General features: G+C 36.6%; 2 protein-coding genes across 5 annotated transcripts in view; both read right to left on the bottom strand.

Moving 5' to 3' along the window:
* LOC132183868 (protein DETOXIFICATION 27-like) overlaps positions 1-4784 on the bottom strand; it is an 8016-nt gene extending 3232 nt beyond the window's left edge. The window contains exons 1-7 of the mRNA XM_059597327.1: positions 4464-4784; positions 3839-4380; positions 3639-3725; positions 3489-3545; positions 1731-1969; positions 1068-1186; positions 98-187 (exon numbers count right to left, since the gene is read on the bottom strand). Coding sequence (XP_059453310.1) covers positions 98-187; positions 1068-1186; positions 1731-1969; positions 3489-3545; positions 3639-3725; positions 3839-4380; positions 4464-4766 — 1437 coding nt within the window. The 5' untranslated portion in view covers positions 4767-4784. The remainder of the gene's footprint in view (positions 1-97; positions 188-1067; positions 1187-1730; positions 1970-3488; positions 3546-3638; positions 3726-3838; positions 4381-4463) is intronic.
* Positions 4785-11934: 7150 nt separating this feature from the next.
* LOC132183866 (protein DETOXIFICATION 27-like) lies at positions 11935-16522 on the bottom strand. 4 transcript variants are annotated; one of them, XR_009440524.1, is made up of 9 exons: positions 16095-16522; positions 15465-16006; positions 15296-15382; positions 15137-15193; positions 13801-14039; positions 13579-13697; positions 13240-13326; positions 12480-13146; positions 11935-12269 (listed from the first exon to the last, which is right to left on the bottom strand). XR_009440524.1 is itself a non-coding variant. In XM_059597326.1 (9 exons), exons 1-8 carry the CDS (start codon positions 16383-16385, stop codon positions 13075-13077), a joined length of 1494 nt encoding a protein of 497 aa, XP_059453309.1. In that variant the 5' UTR covers positions 16386-16522; the 3' UTR covers positions 11935-12722; positions 13039-13074. The 4 variants fall into 4 exon arrangements, 2 of the variants coding, with proteins under 2 accessions (XP_059453309.1, XP_059453308.1); XR_009440525.1 differs by having other exon boundaries at positions 11935-12247; XM_059597326.1 differs by having other exon boundaries at positions 11935-12722; positions 13039-13146.
* Positions 16523-17612: the final 1090 nt, after the last annotated feature.

Raw genomic sequence — 17612 nt, 5'->3', positions numbered from 1 at the left:
AAATAATACATTTTAAAATTGTTATATTATTGAATCGCAAACTCAAATGGACCTAAAATAATAATGTTGTACAAGTGAAAGTATGTGAAAGTAATACCTCCTTTTCCCAATCGCTTCTGATTGTTATGATAGCCAAAATCATCGTTTGGATGGCAGTCCCACCAAAAATCATTCCACCCCAGATACCCTGCCACATCAACAACTCATTTAACACATGTCAAGACGATGGAGTCCTAGTTGTACCAATGTGATATCCTTGGGTGAGCTTCTTAAGTAATTTTAGAAGTTTCTCGTGTTTTTCTCAAAAAATGAAATGACTTTTAAAATCATCATTTGATAAAAATCGAATAATGATAAATTATAAGCTCAATGACGATTTTAAGAGATAGGGATAGAAGGAGAACTTCTAGCATTACTCAAGTCTCTTACGTGCAAAACATGTCTTGAAGAAAACATGCATTTTAGGGTGATCGTCAAACATTTTTCTTAAAATCATTATCAAATAATTTAAAACACAAAACATGAGTAATGTTACAAGTCCATCTTGTGTCATTTCTGTGTCCATCCAAAGATGATGTGGCTTAAAATCACCATAGGACTTGTGATTAATCACTATTAAATTTTGATCAAATAGTAATTTTAAAAGTCGCCTCACTTTTTTAGAAACACAAGAGAGGCTTCTAACATTACTCACAAGCACTGTAAATCCGAGTAATGCAAAAAGTTATTCTTGTGTCAAAAGCCACCTCATTCATAGAATGACCGTAGAGTTACTTCTAAAATTACTCATCTAAACCCCGCTAAAAATATATTCCTCATATGCATTTGTATCGCATCGAAAGACCTTTTCATAGTTACACTAAAAAACACTTTCTATCAAAGATACAACTCGATCGATTTACATTTTTCTCAAAAATAATTCGAGTTGAAAATTGTTATATATATATAAAATGGCCATGGGCTTAGATCACGGTTAAACAGCCACAATAGGTGCATTAGTATTATGCATATATAAATTCATCAAAAAAACAAAAAAAAAGCTAGGGGACGAGAAAAGTTGCACATACCTTTACTCCTAAGTCGAAGACTAATCCCAATACAATTCCAAGAGGGAGCCCAACTACGTAGTAGCATCCCAGATTTATATATGCAACCCATGCCTGCCAACCCGACCCGACCGCAACTCCTGTTACGTGAACAAAAGAGAAAAGGTTCAATGCTATGGCATATATTAAATATGTTCATGCCCCTCATCAGAGGATGGATAAGGATTCCCTCCTCCATTTAAAGTTGGTGCATATAGGACTCATGAAATTTCTACCTAAAAATGATGCCCACACCTCCAATTTGTGATTTGACGGGATTAAGCTATCAGGCTATCTAAACACTTGACAACCCGAAGACCACTCACCTAGAACCGATCCGCCCACTCACCTTGCGTAACAATAGTCCCCCATGCCCCACTGGCCTCCCTAATGGCTTGGAGAGAGAATATGAACTTTATATGCTTGAATATAAGGCCTAAGGTACACAATCCCAACATTCTACACACTATCACTGACTGTCTATTTGACTTGAGCGTCAGAATCCCTTTGATCCTCTAAGGCCAACGACAGACTTCTAATGTCTCCTTCCCTTTTTCCAAATGCAACTCTTCCGCAGAAGGCAACACAAAGTCATTGTGGTGATTCGTACACCAACAGTAAATTTAACGGCATACTAGAGAGTACCTGAAAGAACGGGTTGAACACTGTTGAGGAGAATGGTGACGGCTAAGAGCAATGATAGATTATCAACTGCTTCGAGGACATCAGCGCTGGTGGTGAAAATATATGCGATCTTGTCATGGAGAAGCATGATGAGCACGCAGAAGAAAAGTCCGATAATACTTGACTGCGTGACAGACACAATTGTTGCAAATCTTGCTGCCTTTCCATTCCCTGCTCCAAGCTCATTCGCTACCCTTACTCTGTATGTTCCATAACATCTTCATGTCACTTCACACATTGATAACACACCAAATTATATGCTCTTAAGGTGCGTTACTAAGTTGTTTTGCACGAAACCAAACCAAACAATAACTTTTCTATTATTTAGTTTTTTTTAAGCTTATATAATTTCTTTTCTTTTTCTCATCTACCGAGAATAATGAAATAATTAAAAAAATATATTTAACTAAACTAGAGAAATATGTAAATAATTCAATGTTTTGTTCATGTTAAAAGTACTTTTCCAAATCAGAAAGAAAAAAAAAAAGTATTTTTCTCTTGAAATTTAACTTTTGTTAACACAATTTTTAGAATAATTACTTTGCTAAAGACAAAAAAAGGCTAATAATGACTAAATATAGCTATTATCAATAGTTTATTTTGTGAGTTTGTTAAAATTTTAGAGAAAGCTAGAAGCATATAGTTCATTGTGAAGAGCATCTCTCTAGCAACAATAGGGTAATGTTTGACAAACAACACCAAATGCCACCATACTATTATTCATCTCAGTTTTTTCAAAAAAATCAACATCGAAGCGTTCTCACTTTTTATATTATATCATTTATTTTTTATTACTATTTAAATTAAAAAAAAAATCACTACAAAACAAAATTTTTCACTTTTCAATACGTTTTTTTTACTTTTCTATACCGATCATTATTTTTTATTTTATTGTTTTAATGTCAAGGCCTAGGTAAAATAAGTAGTGCAAAAAGTGCAATTATCTACTTTAAGTACTGCTTTTTTTATACCTTCAACAAATTCTCTATTATTTTCTTTGGGCCTATTTTCATTTTTTAAAATTTTTTTAATATTAAAAAAAAAATTTAATATTTCTCTTTTACTTCACCCATTTTCTTTACTTGCTTTAAGAAATTATTTCTCACTCTTTTCTTATTATATTCTATTTTCATTAAGAGAGAAATAATAAACTATTCATCAAGTGTATTAAAGTGAAAAGAAAAGGTTGACGTTCACTGTAGCACTTCATTATCTTACCTACTCTTTAATTAATTTGCTGGAGGAAAAAAAAATAATCATATTAGTTAATATAGCTAATATAAAACTTTTATTTAATCTTCTGAAGATACTATGGTCTGAATGGGCAACCTAAAATGTCAGTGTTATTACATTATTAAAAAACAAATGTCGTCTTCGTTTTCCTACCCTATAAATTATTACATTTAATTTTCTACTTGCTCTGAAGCAGGTAAATAGGTGAAGTAGAAGCAGAGCGGTGATAACGTGATACGACAAATGCTGTCCAAAGCATTTTTGGAATAATTAATGCAAGGCATAGAGATCGTATTTATGTCTATCACCGGTCGTTGGTGAGGGTCAACTCTTGGGTTTTACAACTCCTGTGTAGGCGAGATTTATATAATTTATGTGTTTGCCAGGAACCAATGTGTACAAAGTGTGGCAATATCAGATATGTTCATAAACTGTTTGATAAAATGTTTGAACAGCACAAAAAAAAACAAAAAAACAAAAATGTACCCGGTACCAGCAAAGAAGGCCAAGGGAATCATCAGCTCCCACCCGTTAATGCTCATGCTGCAAAAGTGAATACAAAGAAGCAAAGATGGCCCATGAATATTCTATCGATTGTCTATGAGTAAACAGTAAATTAAGTAGTAAGGCATATACCAGACCGACAAGGCATCGACAGCAAGAGTGGCATTCTGCAAGTACCCTGTCATTAATATCAGTATTCTGTAATACCAATTCTCCAAGCTGCAAATCGGCAGCATTAGCAACACCCACGTTGAAGGAAAGAATCAGCAAAATGATGAAAAGAAAGGAAGTCAAAGAAACGCTTGGAACAGAGTATGAACAGAGGGAGATACCAGAGCATAACACCAGATGCAGCAGAGAGCTTGAGAAACTCCCAAAGCCCTTGAAAGGCTTCCATAGAGAAACCACTCCATGTCAGGGGACACCCACCGTAAGCAGCATACCCATACAAACCAAAAACCAAAACCCACCACGAGATATCCAGAGAAATAGCCGCACCCACAACCCCAAAGTCAAACACATAGACGAAGAGCCAACTGGTTAACACATTGACCAGTAGACCCGCTAGAGAAACCCACGCAATCACTGAGTTCTTGAGCTGGGACTGCAAGAATCTCTGCAATGGGAACTGAAACGCAAAGCTGAAGTGCAAGGGTATTAGCCAGCAAGCCACGACCCCTGAAAGCTCCGCCACGTCGTCGGGTTGTCCAAGGAGTTTCAGAATCTGAGCAGCGAAAACGTAAACAGGTAATAGCAAGAAACAACAGCAGAAGAGCACAATCCATGATCTTTGCAGGTATATTCCCAACATGCGGTACCTCTTCGCCCCAAATGCCTGCCCGCACAGCGTCTCCAGCGCGCTTCCCATCCCCAACTGATCGCCATAAACCCAAAAGTGACCGTCAGACAACGTCAAAATTCACACACAGAAAAACAGAGAGATTTCGTTTCAATTACCAGGAGGCCAAAATTGAAGCCGACGATGACAGTGTTGGCAAATGAAATGGCAGCGAGTTCAACGTCGCCAAGGTGGCCAGCGAATGCTTGGGTGATAATGTTCATGCTGTACGAAACGACACGGCTGAAGATGGCGGGACCCACGATGCGCCATAGCTTCCTGGTTTCAATCCAGACCCTTGATGCAAGGCTTCTATGATCTTGATCTTCAGCTCCGGGTTTTAATCCGAAGTCTGGGGTTGTCGATTCCGGTAACAGCGACTGGTGAAGTTCCTCATCATCTCTGCGGATGACGGCCCCCATAAGAGAATTCCTAATGGCCTGAGAGAATGAGAATGAGAAACGAGTAGTTTAGGAGAAGGGCACGTAACAAAAACAGGGTGGACTCAGAGAGAAGAGTAGGTTTTTCTGAGAGGGACAAAGCTGATGTGTAATAAACTTGGAATATTTAAATTGTTGCACATCCAAACAGTACCTAATCCTTTTTCTTTTTCTTTTTTGTGTTATCCTGTCTTAAAAATCAGTTCTAGCGACTCCTATAATACTAGTCCTATAATTGTAGGAAATATATTTAAATTTATCAACCAAATCCAAATATAAATGGCAAATATTAATAACCGACCCTACTAGATCCACAACTATACCTCAAGAGATCCGAAATCATATCTCAATGGGCATCATCTTCGCCTTCTTTCGAGGCTTCCCTTCCAAATCTACCACAATTCATTCTCTTCTGTTAAAAACTCCAAACAAGGTCACCCCTAACCTCCATCCCTATTAGTGTAAAGTGTAAACTATTATCAGTTTTAATAATGTTTTGACAGGAATGGATTAGGCTATGGCTTAATCTGATTTGAATGGATGCCTACAGATTTTACTGTCTATATATTTTCTTCGGTGGCAATCCAGATAGAATAACCACTTTAATCCTTCTTAATTCGATATGGAGATACTGTATACAGCTATAAAAGTTACAACTATCATCATTAATGTTCACATGCTTAACCTACCGAAAAACACCCAAGAGGCAAAATGCTTGTCATTTAATAAGAAGAATATGGTAAGAACTACTCCATTAAAGAATTGACGTATACAGGTAACAGAGTGTACGTGCGGAGGTAAGGAAGCCAACACAGCAATGACAAGGATCCTTTTCTTCTTTTTTATTTTTATTTTTATTTTTATGTAATCATAAAAGAAACTACAAACAACAACAACAATAACAAAAGACTAGACAACCAACAATAAGCTCCAAAATAATTATAGTAGTGTGAGAAAATAGAAATTAAAAGGTAACGGATCAAATAAATGATGTGCCCTTATAAATTATTGGCACAAACATTAAGAAAATTGACCACCAATTAAGGTGATTTGATGAGGTATACTGGGAGCCAGCACAACCAATAGGCACGAACCTCGAAAGGTATGTGAGCTAGGCAGCGGCGTGGAGCAAGGAGGCTAAAGAAGACGGTGGTGAGGTGTATTGCTGGGCGGAACTAAGGGAAGATGACAGATTGAACTTTGAAAAAACCGATTCTAAAAAACAAGGTAGATCTGCGAGGAGGAGGTGATATAGCAGGTTGGGAGGAAGCAAAAAGGCGGAGGTTGAGGGACTAAGGCTATAATTTTGGTAGGATCAAAGATAGATTGCCAATGGTGATGAATAATGCCTCATAAGAGGCAAGAATGTCTAAAAGATAACTCTAGACAGTCAAACAGAAAGAAGCAGTTTCATGAAAGAGGAGAGAAGGAGATCCCAAACAGAGGAGGCAAGCAGTTAACTTTGAAGAGAAGTTTTTGCGAAAGAGAAAATTAGAGAAGTTTTCACAATAATGATATTTTTTTATTTCATTATGATTATAATTTAAAGTTGTTACATCTATCTCAATATACATATAATTTCGCATTATTTAAATTATTAATATTTTTTTGAAAATTATTTAAATTATTTTTAAAAACATATCAACGTTAACTTCATATACACAATTAAATGCACTCATTTAAAATTCTAACTATAAAATTAATATTATTAAATCCTACTATGGACAGCCAAGAAGACCACACAAAGGCCGGCTAGGTGACTGATGGGATTGTTAAGAATTAATCCGTTTGGATTAATTTAATTAGGTCATGCCAGTTTAGCTACTTCGTGCTTGTGAGGGCCGGGGGAGAGATTGCACCAAAACAGAGGCAAAGCTTTAGAGAGGGAGAGAGACAAGGCTTTAGAGGAGTAAGAGTTTGACCTATTGATAGCTTAGGTACACCTATATATTGACATATTGTAAGAATGTTAGATGGATGGGATGGGCCGAAAAGTACTTTACCAAAATAGTAAATTTCATAAGACGATGACAGGTCATTTGGAAACAAACTTTCAATAAAAAAATTTAGGATGTGTATCAGTTCTTCATTTCACGATATCAATGACGTACAAGAAAAACGTTAGGCTTACAAACAAAAATTTTACAACATGGTGTGGCACAATATAATTAGGTTTTTTAAAAATTAAACTTATCCCCACTTCTAATCATGTTGTGTCACGTCATATTGTAAAAGTTTTTTTCTTTTGGTAAACTTAGTGTTCCTTGGTCACTAATTTGAGATCAAATTCCATTTGTACTTCAATGATTAGAGTTTAGAAATATTTCCTCCTCAGGAGGAGAAGAAATCTCGTCGATAGAATGAGACATGCTTATCTAGAAAACGAAACAAAAAGTTCACAAAAGCAAACGGAAAGCCTACTTTGGGTGTAGGTTGAAAGTAGAAACTGAGAATGGTTGGTAATGGGGAACAAACGAATTAACTCGTGTGCTTTGCCATTTTATATTACAAAACTACTTGTCAACGGTCCACTGGCGGCTTAGACGAATCAATGGAAAAGAACACCTCAAAATAGTAATTAAAACAAAAGAAGAAAATGATAGAAATTGATAGATCAATAGATGGTTCTCGTCTTTGCTACTACAACTTGTGAATGTTAGTTGAAGGTGTGCTCTGATTGGGTACAATTTTCCTGAGTTTCTTTTTGTGTGCAAGAAAATCCCGAGAGGAAATATAACCAAAAAAATTGCTAAAAATTCTTATCCGAAAAAAGAAATAAATCAATCGCAAGTATAATAGTGAGATATTATTAAATTTAAATTTTATTTTATTGTATTTAATAATTTATATATATAATATTACCTTATTTAAAATTTTAAAAATCATAAATGACGTATTAATAATATAGTTATCATGTAGTAACATATATTTTATTAAATATGTAAAATCATATATATATATATATATATAATAAAATTTTGATCATGTATCTGCATGTTTGGTGTGTACCGAACTTTCAAACAAGAATATATTTAAGAGTGGCCGGATAGCGACTGGGGAGTGGCGTGGTACGTGGCAAACGTTTACTAGGGATAAACCAAACACGAGTCATGCATACGTGCGTCTTAGCTTAGCTGCCGTTCCGGTAAAAATGCTGCTGTTAGTTAGGATTAGCCCGTAAAGGTTCACACTTTGTTCTTATTCTCGTACTGTCTGGCAGATGTCTGCTGCTGGGTTCTTATGAGAAGTCAACAAATAATTCGACAGCTGTGCAAATGATAAAGTCCAAACAATTTTACTTTCTACTTTAAAATTTTACATTGCAGATTAAATTTTGAAGATATTTTTCTCAAATTATCCCTTGATTTTGTTAAGGTTTTTAATTATAAGACTTAAATACCTTCTTAAGCATTTCCAGTAGCATTAGGTATTTTATCTAGTAAAAAAGTACAATTTTTTACTTTAACTATTGTTTTTTCACTATACACTCCATCAGATTTTCTATTTTATTCTCTACTTGCTTTAAAATATTATTTCTCATTTTTTTTATTATATTATTGCCAACACTTAATTAAATGGAAAAACAAACCCATCTATAGAAATCATTCATAAAAACAAAAATAAACATATATGATGAACATTCATCTCACATGCAGGTATTAATTTTTAAAATTAATAGGGTTAAATACTAAATACCCCTAGGGTTTAGTTGCATTATTTTTTCCTCCCTAAGGTTTGATTTTTATCACAGGAGCTCCTTGTAGATTTGATAATAGACGAAATTAGTCCTCTGTCAGTTGATCGTTAGTTAACTTAACGGAAGTCCACGTGGACCAATCAAATGTTGACACGTGACACCTACTTAATTTTTTTTTAAAATTAAAAAAAATATATATATTTAAAAAAAAAAAAATTGGGGGTCGCTTGGCCATTTGGGCCGTCAAGGGGGTGGCCGAGCCACCCCCATCCGGCCAGACTGGCCACCCCCAATTTTTTTTCTTTTTTAATAAAAAAAATTTAAGTAAATGCTACGTGTCAACATTTGATTGGTCAACGTTGACTTCCATTAAGACAACTATCGATCAACTGACAAAATGACTAATTTAGTCTATTATCAAAACCACATGGACCTTTTGTGATAAAAATCAAACCCTAGGGGGGAAAAAATAAAGCAACAAAACCCTAGGAGGGTATTTAGTATTTAACTCAAATTAATAACATAAATAAATTCTTTCATCCAGCTGCAATTGATTTGTGTTCCATTCGTGTGTTTCCATGAAATAAATTTTTTCGGCATTCAATTTTTTCATCCAACTGTGTAAAGAAATTTTGTGAGCGAGAGAGATAAATTTTGTGTGAAGAAATTTTGTATTTGAGAGAGATACATAGCAGATATGAAGAGGTGTTCAGAAGATATAAAAGATGTTGGGTGAAAAGAGGTGAAATAAAGAAATAATAAACAATATTTTATTCATCTAGTGTGCTATAGTGAATAGCTCCAAATTGCTATTCACTGTAGCAATGTAGATATTATAGCTAATGGCAAGCTACTCTGTTGGAGATAAAAATAAAAAAAAAATAAAAAAAAGAAGCTAAATATAGCTAATATTAATCTTTTAGCTAAGCTGCTGGAGATGCTTACTTAAATTTGCACATTTTTATGATTGTTATAATCAGAAAAGAAAGAGCAAAAAGGATGGAAGTATTTTATTTCAAGAAGAGGCATGATAACCATCAAAGGTGGTGGTTTAATGGCCTAAGGAAATTCTTAAGTGGTTAGGTAAGTAATAAGATGTCGATTCGAATATCTGCAATGGTTCAATGACCCAAAAGAAATCTCTAAATGGTTAGGTAAATTCTAGGGTGTGGGTTCGAATTTCTGCAAAGAAAAATTCCCATGCCTAATTATTATTAACCACCTTGGTTCCCCTTGTTTAGAAATTGACAAGATAGCTAACCTGATAATTCTTCTTTAAACCCAACTGGACCCGCTCCAGATATTGGGACAATATATTCAGTGATATTGCGTTGGATTGTGTTGTATGTTTATATATATAAAACTGAAAATTTCTCCCAAAAGCAAGGTCATTTTGGCTATACATTCTTCTTGGACAAACTCTAGATCCGTACAAAAAATATATATATTTTCATACGGATCAAGTAAGGTTACAGCTTTGAATGTGACCTTAAGGAATTATTTGTCTAAAGAGATTCAAATTCTTATCAGGCAATGTAAAGCACTCATTCCGCATAGATTGGATAAGGCTATGGCTATGATTTCATTGACCGATGTGGCTATAAGAAATTATTTAGAGCACTCCTTGCAGCTTTATCAAAACCATTTTTTTGGTCATTTTAGTGAGGCAATTTAATCAAAATGGCTTAAATGTCTATTTTTTTTGTTAGTGAGGTGAACAGTACTCACCAAATTTAAAAATTACTATTCACCCACCTATTGATTAAACAAATATAATTTCTCTTTTTCCTTTTTTGCTTTTTGTTTCTCTTTCTTTTTAAACAAATATAAAAGTTAAAGAAAGAATAAACAAATCTTTGAAAAATAATATTTAAATAAAATAATAAAAGTGAATTGTTAAAATAGTGAAGCTGTGGGTGCTCTAAAAATGTGAGTTGTTAAAATAACTAAGTGTATTTTTAGTTATTTTAGTGAGTAAAATTTGGTGAAACTGCTAGGAATGCTCTTATACTCAAAGAGATTTGATCATTAAACCTGATATGCGGTCCCAAAAGCATGAAATAAAGTTGATTAACCATTGGGGAAACATCATCTTGGGAGGGGGCCAAGGATTGACTGTTGGGAAAATGATTGGTTTAAAATTTATTTCAATTCAAAGACTCAGTCCTCGTTTGGTTCGCGGATTGTCTAGTCCATTGAAAAAAGGATTGGCTACCATTGAAAATAGAAGAGTGTGGAATATATTAGCTATTCATATTCCTTTGTTTGGTTGTAACGCTGGAATAAATTAGCTAATTATATTTCTTCGTTTGGTACAGTGCAATATGTTGGTGAATGAAATCGTATTGTGATCAAGTTTTCATAAATACCCTTATAATACAAATATAATTTATATTATTAAGGACTTTTATTTGAAACATAAACAACAATACTATAATTTTTATTTTTTTTAACCATTCCAGATGTAAAAGCTAATCACAAGCTTTTCATAAGCTAGATCCAATATGCAAATTCTGATGGCTACATCTTGTGAAACTTGAATCTGATCAAACAATGGTTACACGAATCTAACAGACCATCATAAACACCACCTCATATCATCATCTACAAAGAACCCAGTTTTAACATAACACATTTCACAAAAAAGATATTACCTGACACACCATATAGACAACAAAACCATCAAATCTGGGACCAAACTTTACTAAAAATAAAATCTAACAATACCCATTAAGTTTTTCTCAAACAAAAAAAATATATAGGTGGAGAAAATAGAATCAAACTCAATCTTGAATTCTAATGTCATCAAACTCAATCAAGAAAAAAAAAAAAAAACGGAAGAGAAATTTTTTTTTTTTTTTAAAGAAAACAAAGAGATAAAGAAACAGAATCAAAGAGAAACAACAAAGAATTAAAAAAAAAAAAAAAGACTGAGAAACAGAATCAAAGAGAAACAGTACATAGAATCAAAAGAAATAATAATAATAAAAAATAAAAAATAAAAAAATAATAATAATAAAAAGAGAGAGAGAGAGAGAGAGAGAGAGAGAGATGGAGAAATAGAATCAAAGAAAAACGGTACAGAGAATAAAAAGAAATCAAAAAATAGAATTAAAAAAAAAGAGAGAAATGGTACAGAGAAGAAAAAAAAAAAAAAAATCCAAGAATTACCTTGTGCAGAGTAAAGAGGTCGTTGCAGTTTGAGAAGGGTGGGGTTTTTTTGGCAATTTTACACGTTAATTTTAATCCCACAATAAATGATTAGTTAAGCCACTCAAAAAGAGAATAAACTATTCTCAGGAATAAAGTGTTACCAAACAAAGGACTAGCTATACCTAGTGTTAGCTAGTCCAATCCAAGGGTCTAATTCGGGAACCAAATGGGGCCTAAGGATAAAACGAATTCAAAGAAACAAGTATGTTATAAACTTATATATATAAAAGTGATGCACATTCTTTCTAAGTTTTTGCCATGTTCAACACATACTTTGATACTCTGATACTCTTGTAAGAGCATCATAAGAAACTTTGCTACATTATAACTTTTTTTTTTTAATTCTTTTCTCTCTTCTCTCTCCCTCCCTCTCTGAATCATTTGCCCTGCAACCTCTTCAAGAGTACTCCAAGATCTGACCAGCACCCACCAGAGGGACGGCCTCTCGGCTGCTCTTCCTCCATTTTGGATACAGCCGAGGAAGAGAGTGGTAGTAGTGAAAGTGTGGAGGAAGGGATTCTATTTGATTGTTGGGGTTCTTCAATCTTTGTGTCTGTTGGAACCCAGAAAACGATCTATGGCAACCATTAAAAAGTACACTGAGACTATCCAAGAAAAATCAAATGCACTCCTTATAGGTGTATAAATACAACCCCAAATTTACGAAGACTTTATGATGAGATCTATAATGGTAAAAAAAAAAAAAAAAAGACCATTGATACAAATCATTTAAGAACAATCTATAAATATAAAAAAGCACTACCAAATTTTGACAGGAATCTGACCTTAAACTATATGACATTATATGATTCATCAAAGCTCAAACATGCAGCAGCGCCTTGGTGTCACCGCCATAATAAGAAACCAGAGCGGCCAGTAACCTGATCCTGCATCTCCATGGTGGAAGAACTACTCGTGCAATAACAGCCGCACATTCCTTAAGTGCTGATCCCAGGGTATCATGCCCTCTTGTCCGCCAAGTAAACCATGTCCATGGTGGCAAAATTGGAGGCTGTGTACTCGAGCATCTACTTGAAGAGAGAGAGAGAGAGAGATATATATTGTTCGGATCTAGGGTTCTGGGTTTGATTTCCAAACCCTTATTCTTCTAGAGAGAAATGAGGAGTTTTAAGGTTTTTTCCTCTCTAGCCACCGTCCACAACCATTGGAGGGGAAGAAATGAACATTCGTCCAAGAAAAATATATTTCTTAATTAGCATTTCCCCTTTGAATCATATACTATGCTAACAACAAAATGGTGGCGAATTGGCATGTTGGTGTCAGATCATACTCAAGCTTCACATATGTAGATCTAAACATGTGTTAGAGGAAGAGAACACTCACACACTATGAATAGAAAACATCTCCTTGCCACATAAATTATGGATTTGTTGAGCTGAGATTAGTGGTTGGAAGCTGCTCCTCTGTTGTATGAATATGAGCCTTTTGTGCCTGTTGATGATGGTTTTACCACAAAAATCTTTATTTGAATTTTCGACAAAGTACCAAATGAAATGACCTGCGAGTATCCTACATCAACCGTACCTCTTTTTCCCATTCACATCTGACGGTGATGATCGTTAGTATCAATGTCTGAACCACAGTTCCGCCGATCATTCCACACCAAATACCCTGCCCGTTCAATTATGCACAAGTAAAACCAAGCAATTATATTCCAAGAAAGGAATCATTTGTGATAGAGGCAATGATGAATATGCTGCCTTCATAACTTTGCAGTTTAACTTATTTCCATTTGTCGCATGGTCAACATTAGGCTTCTATACTTCACGACATGCAAGATTCAGGAACTCAAAAGGGTGGTTCTATTTACCATATGAGTATCCTAATTGCTGAAGTATTAGTAACAATGTAACAGACATATACCGTAATTCCGAAAGCGAGAAACCAGCCGAAGAAAACCCCAAGAGGCACCCCAACTAAGTAGTAGCTACCTAAGTTTACAAAAGCCACCACAGCTTGCCAACCAGAGCCAACAGCTACCCCTGCAAAGCAACACATGGCACCAAATCATTTTTTGATGAAAAATAATAATGCTATTGAAGGAAAAGGGCAAAGCCAGAACTGAGTGCTTAATCAGTATCTCACCCGAAAGAACAGGTTGAATGCAATTTAGAAGAATAGTGAATGCCAACAAGACTGCTAATTTATTGACCAATGCAGTAACAGAAGTGCTGGAGGTAAAGATCATCGCAAGCTTCTCATGGAAGGCTATGGTTATTGACCAAAACAGAAGTCCGACAACCAAGGAGGTCAACACTGAGACTTCGGTTGCAAACTTTGCACCTTTTGCATTGCCTGCACCAAGCTCGTTTGCTACACGAACCCTGAATTAAGAAAACATATATAACACGGTTAAAAATGGAAACGAGTGAAAAAAGATGCTTTCTTTCTCATTGGCATTGCTTAGTGAGAATATGATGGGTTGTTTTCTAGATCGACTAACATAAATCCAGAAGATTAGGTGCTGCAAGAACATATAAAGAGGCTTTAGTATTATTCAACTGTTTATCATTTGTTGTTTCACCTCACACACGTTTACCAACTCCAAATGTGGATTCTAGCTAAACTAAAAAAAGACGTAACCACAGATATAACTGACATTAAATAACTCTCCAACTTTTTTGAATCGGAAACAATGCGTACCAAAGAATCAAGCCAAAATTTCTAATTTACATTTGGAATTTAAAACATCAAGAGAGCCATGAAACAGAAATTGCTAAACTGAAATGCTAAGTCACAACAAAAAAGAAAGCCATGGTTGTCAGACACATGAAATAGGATGACTGTTCACCATCATAGTTGAAGGTGCTAAACTAAATTTCTTGTCCCAAACTCTCATACTCCAGGTCTGTAACTGAAAACAGACTTGAAGTGAGGAAAATATACAAAGTAAATGAAGAGGGGAGTAACGATGATATTTAACAATTGCATTCTCTTGATTTACTACCACAAAATGGCTGACACTCACAGAATGAAATGCCAAGGGCTATATCTTGACCACTATTACAAGCTCTCTCTTGAAACTCTCTTTCAAAAACATTGAGCCTTAACCCACGCTTTAAAGCCAAAAGACCCATAAAATCAGAAACATTTTTAGACTAGATGATATTCTATCACTGGAGGGCAGTCGTGGTAGAAGGACTGCCTTAATTTTATTTCACACACTTGAAAAAGAGAGAGCTTAACAGGGAAGGTGATTAGAACTATAATTTCGCCGGAATGGGATAGTATTGGGCAAGTAAAACCATGAAGATGCTCACATATAGGAACCCTTGATCTATATTTCTTGAACCTCAAATCTTGCCACTCATTTCTGATCCATGTTTCACTATTCTAATTGAAATCATATACATGTTTAACCATACCTAGTATGTTTTGCAATTGGAGTGAGGGGAAGAGAGACTTACAACCAGTAACGTACCCAGTTGCAGCCAGAAATCCAAGAGGAATCATAGATTCCCAGCCAAAGATAGTCATGCTGCCAAACAGAGCGAAATTTAGAAAAACGAAGAAGCTGAAACGAGCAAATAGAATACAAAGAAGAAGCTAAAGGCATACGGTGCAGGAATTTGGAACTAACCAGATGGAAAGTGCATCAACAGAAACCTCAGTTTTGTGCAAATACCCAGACACTATAATCAATACCCTGTAATAGAAATTCTCCAACCTACACACACAAACACATTCAAAATTATATCAAGCATATGACATAGAGAACAGAGAAAGAGCGAAAGAGTGGAAACACATACGCGAGCATGACCCCAGAAGCCACAGAGAGCTTAGAAAACTCCCAGAGCCCAGCAAACGCTTGAGCTGAAAACCCAGTCCACGAATGAGGACACCCACCACAAACAGCGTACCCATAAAGTCCAAAAACGGACAACCACCAAGAGAAATCAAGAGTGAGAGCAGCCCCAACAATCCCCACCCTCAGCTTATAAACAAAAAACCAACTCACAAACACGTGGACTGCAAGAGCTCCCACTGAGATCCAAGCAATAACCGCAGTCTTCAGCTGGCTTTGCAAGAACCTCTGCAATGTGAACTGAAATGGGAAGCTCAGGTGCATCGGGATCAGCCAAATTGCCACCACACCCGACTGCTCCGCCAAAGCATTGGACTGGCCGAGAAGCTTCAGTATCGGCGAAGCAAAAACAAACATGGGCAATAACAGAACCGAAAAAAGAAACAGAACAATCCAAGAACGTTGCAGGTAAATGCCCAGCATATTGAACTGTTTGGCTCCGAAAGCTTGGCCGCAGAGCGTCTCGAGCGCGCTCGCCATGCCCAGCTACACCACCCATCTCCCAAAGAATGAAAATGCAGACCAACAAAAAAAAAAAAAAAAGAAATAAGATGAGAGGGAAATCGTAACGAACCATGAAACCAAAAGTGATGGCGATGATGACGGTGGTGCAGATGGAGATGGCAGCGAGGTCGAGGTCACTGAGGTGGCCGGAGAATGACTGGGTTACGACAGTCAGGGAGTACATGGCCAGCCTGCTCAAGATGGAGGGCCCCGCAATTGCCCACATCTTCTTCGACTCGAACCACGTTCGTCTCACCACACTCCCTCCATTCTCTTCTTCACGACGCTCTTCTTGTTGCTGTTCATTTTGTTCCGCGCCTGACACCAACAGAGGATCTTCCTGTTCTTGTCTGATGCCCATCTGTTGCCTTTGTTCGTGCCTCTAATGCCGAGCTTTGGAGGTCCACCGTGATTGAACTGAAGAGGAGGCTTGATTTTTGATCAAAAATTAAAAAAAAATAAAGTCTTTTTCTAATGTATGTAGGTCTAAGATATTCGAGTTGGTACGATGGCATCATGTTGTTGCTTTCCTCACATGGAGCGCCTGTTATCAGCACTAATAATTAATCATCGACATGGCTTGCAATGTAAAGTAATTTGGGCCGAGACCCTTCTTTTTTTTTTTTTTTTTTTTTTTTTTTTTGACCCTATCTTTTGCAGCATCCATTCAGCTGTCCACACATCAATCATTGCATTTTAACAAAATAAGATAAAAACACTAGATAACAAGCAAACCCAAACCCAAACCCACAACCAAACCACCTGCCCCAACAAGCATCCTAAAGTGCCAGCCAGCATCCCATTGGCAGCACCGGCCAGACCCAGCCGTGGGTCTGGCGTGAACAAGTAGACAGATGCAAAACAGATGCTTCAATGCTCATCATCACCTACACCTCCAGCCATAACCATCCAGGTCCTGATCTCTCCACCACCAACTTGATCCAACCACCAAAAGAACCCAAAACAATTCCAGTACTGAAGATCTCCTAGCACCCACAAAAGAGGAACAGCAAGAGGAGTTATCAAAAGAAGAAGAACAAAATGATCCCATTGTGAGCACCACAAAAAAAAGCACCGGCCAGCATCCCATTGGAGCCGGCAAACCCAGCCGCCCCTCTCCGGGCTCTTTTTTGCCAAACCCAGCCTCAAAATCGGCTTCTAATGCCTCAAAACTCGTTTTTTGATTCAAAATTAAAACCTAGAGGGGAAGCTTAACCCCTTTAGGAATTTTTTCATCCTAAAGCCAAAAAAAAAAAGACTCACAGCGCCGGAGAATGTCACTCATGGCACCAGAGCTAGACCCACGCCAGACCCACGATGGGTCTGGCGGGGTGGTTTTCAGCAGAGACCCACAGGGATCTCTCACCGTCGACGCCGTGGGTCTCGACCCACAGCAGACCCTTGCTGGGGGTCGATGGGTCTGGCCGGGTGGTTTTCAGCATAGACCCATGTGGTCTCTTGCATTCTGCCTCTTTAGTAGGGGTGGGCAAAAACTTGCCCAACCCGCAGACCCGACCTGCCTCGCCCCAAACCGCCTTGCCTCGCGTGGTTTTTATGTTTATTTTTGCGGGTTTGGGTAGGATTTACC

The sequence above is a fragment of the Corylus avellana genome, chromosome ca6 (genome assembly GCF_901000735.1).
Source record: "Corylus avellana chromosome ca6, CavTom2PMs-1.0".
NCBI classification, from domain to species: domain Eukaryota; kingdom Viridiplantae; phylum Streptophyta; class Magnoliopsida; order Fagales; family Betulaceae; genus Corylus; species Corylus avellana.
The sequence above is the reverse complement of the archived record's forward strand: the minus strand, read 5'-3'. Positions and strand labels throughout refer to the sequence as shown.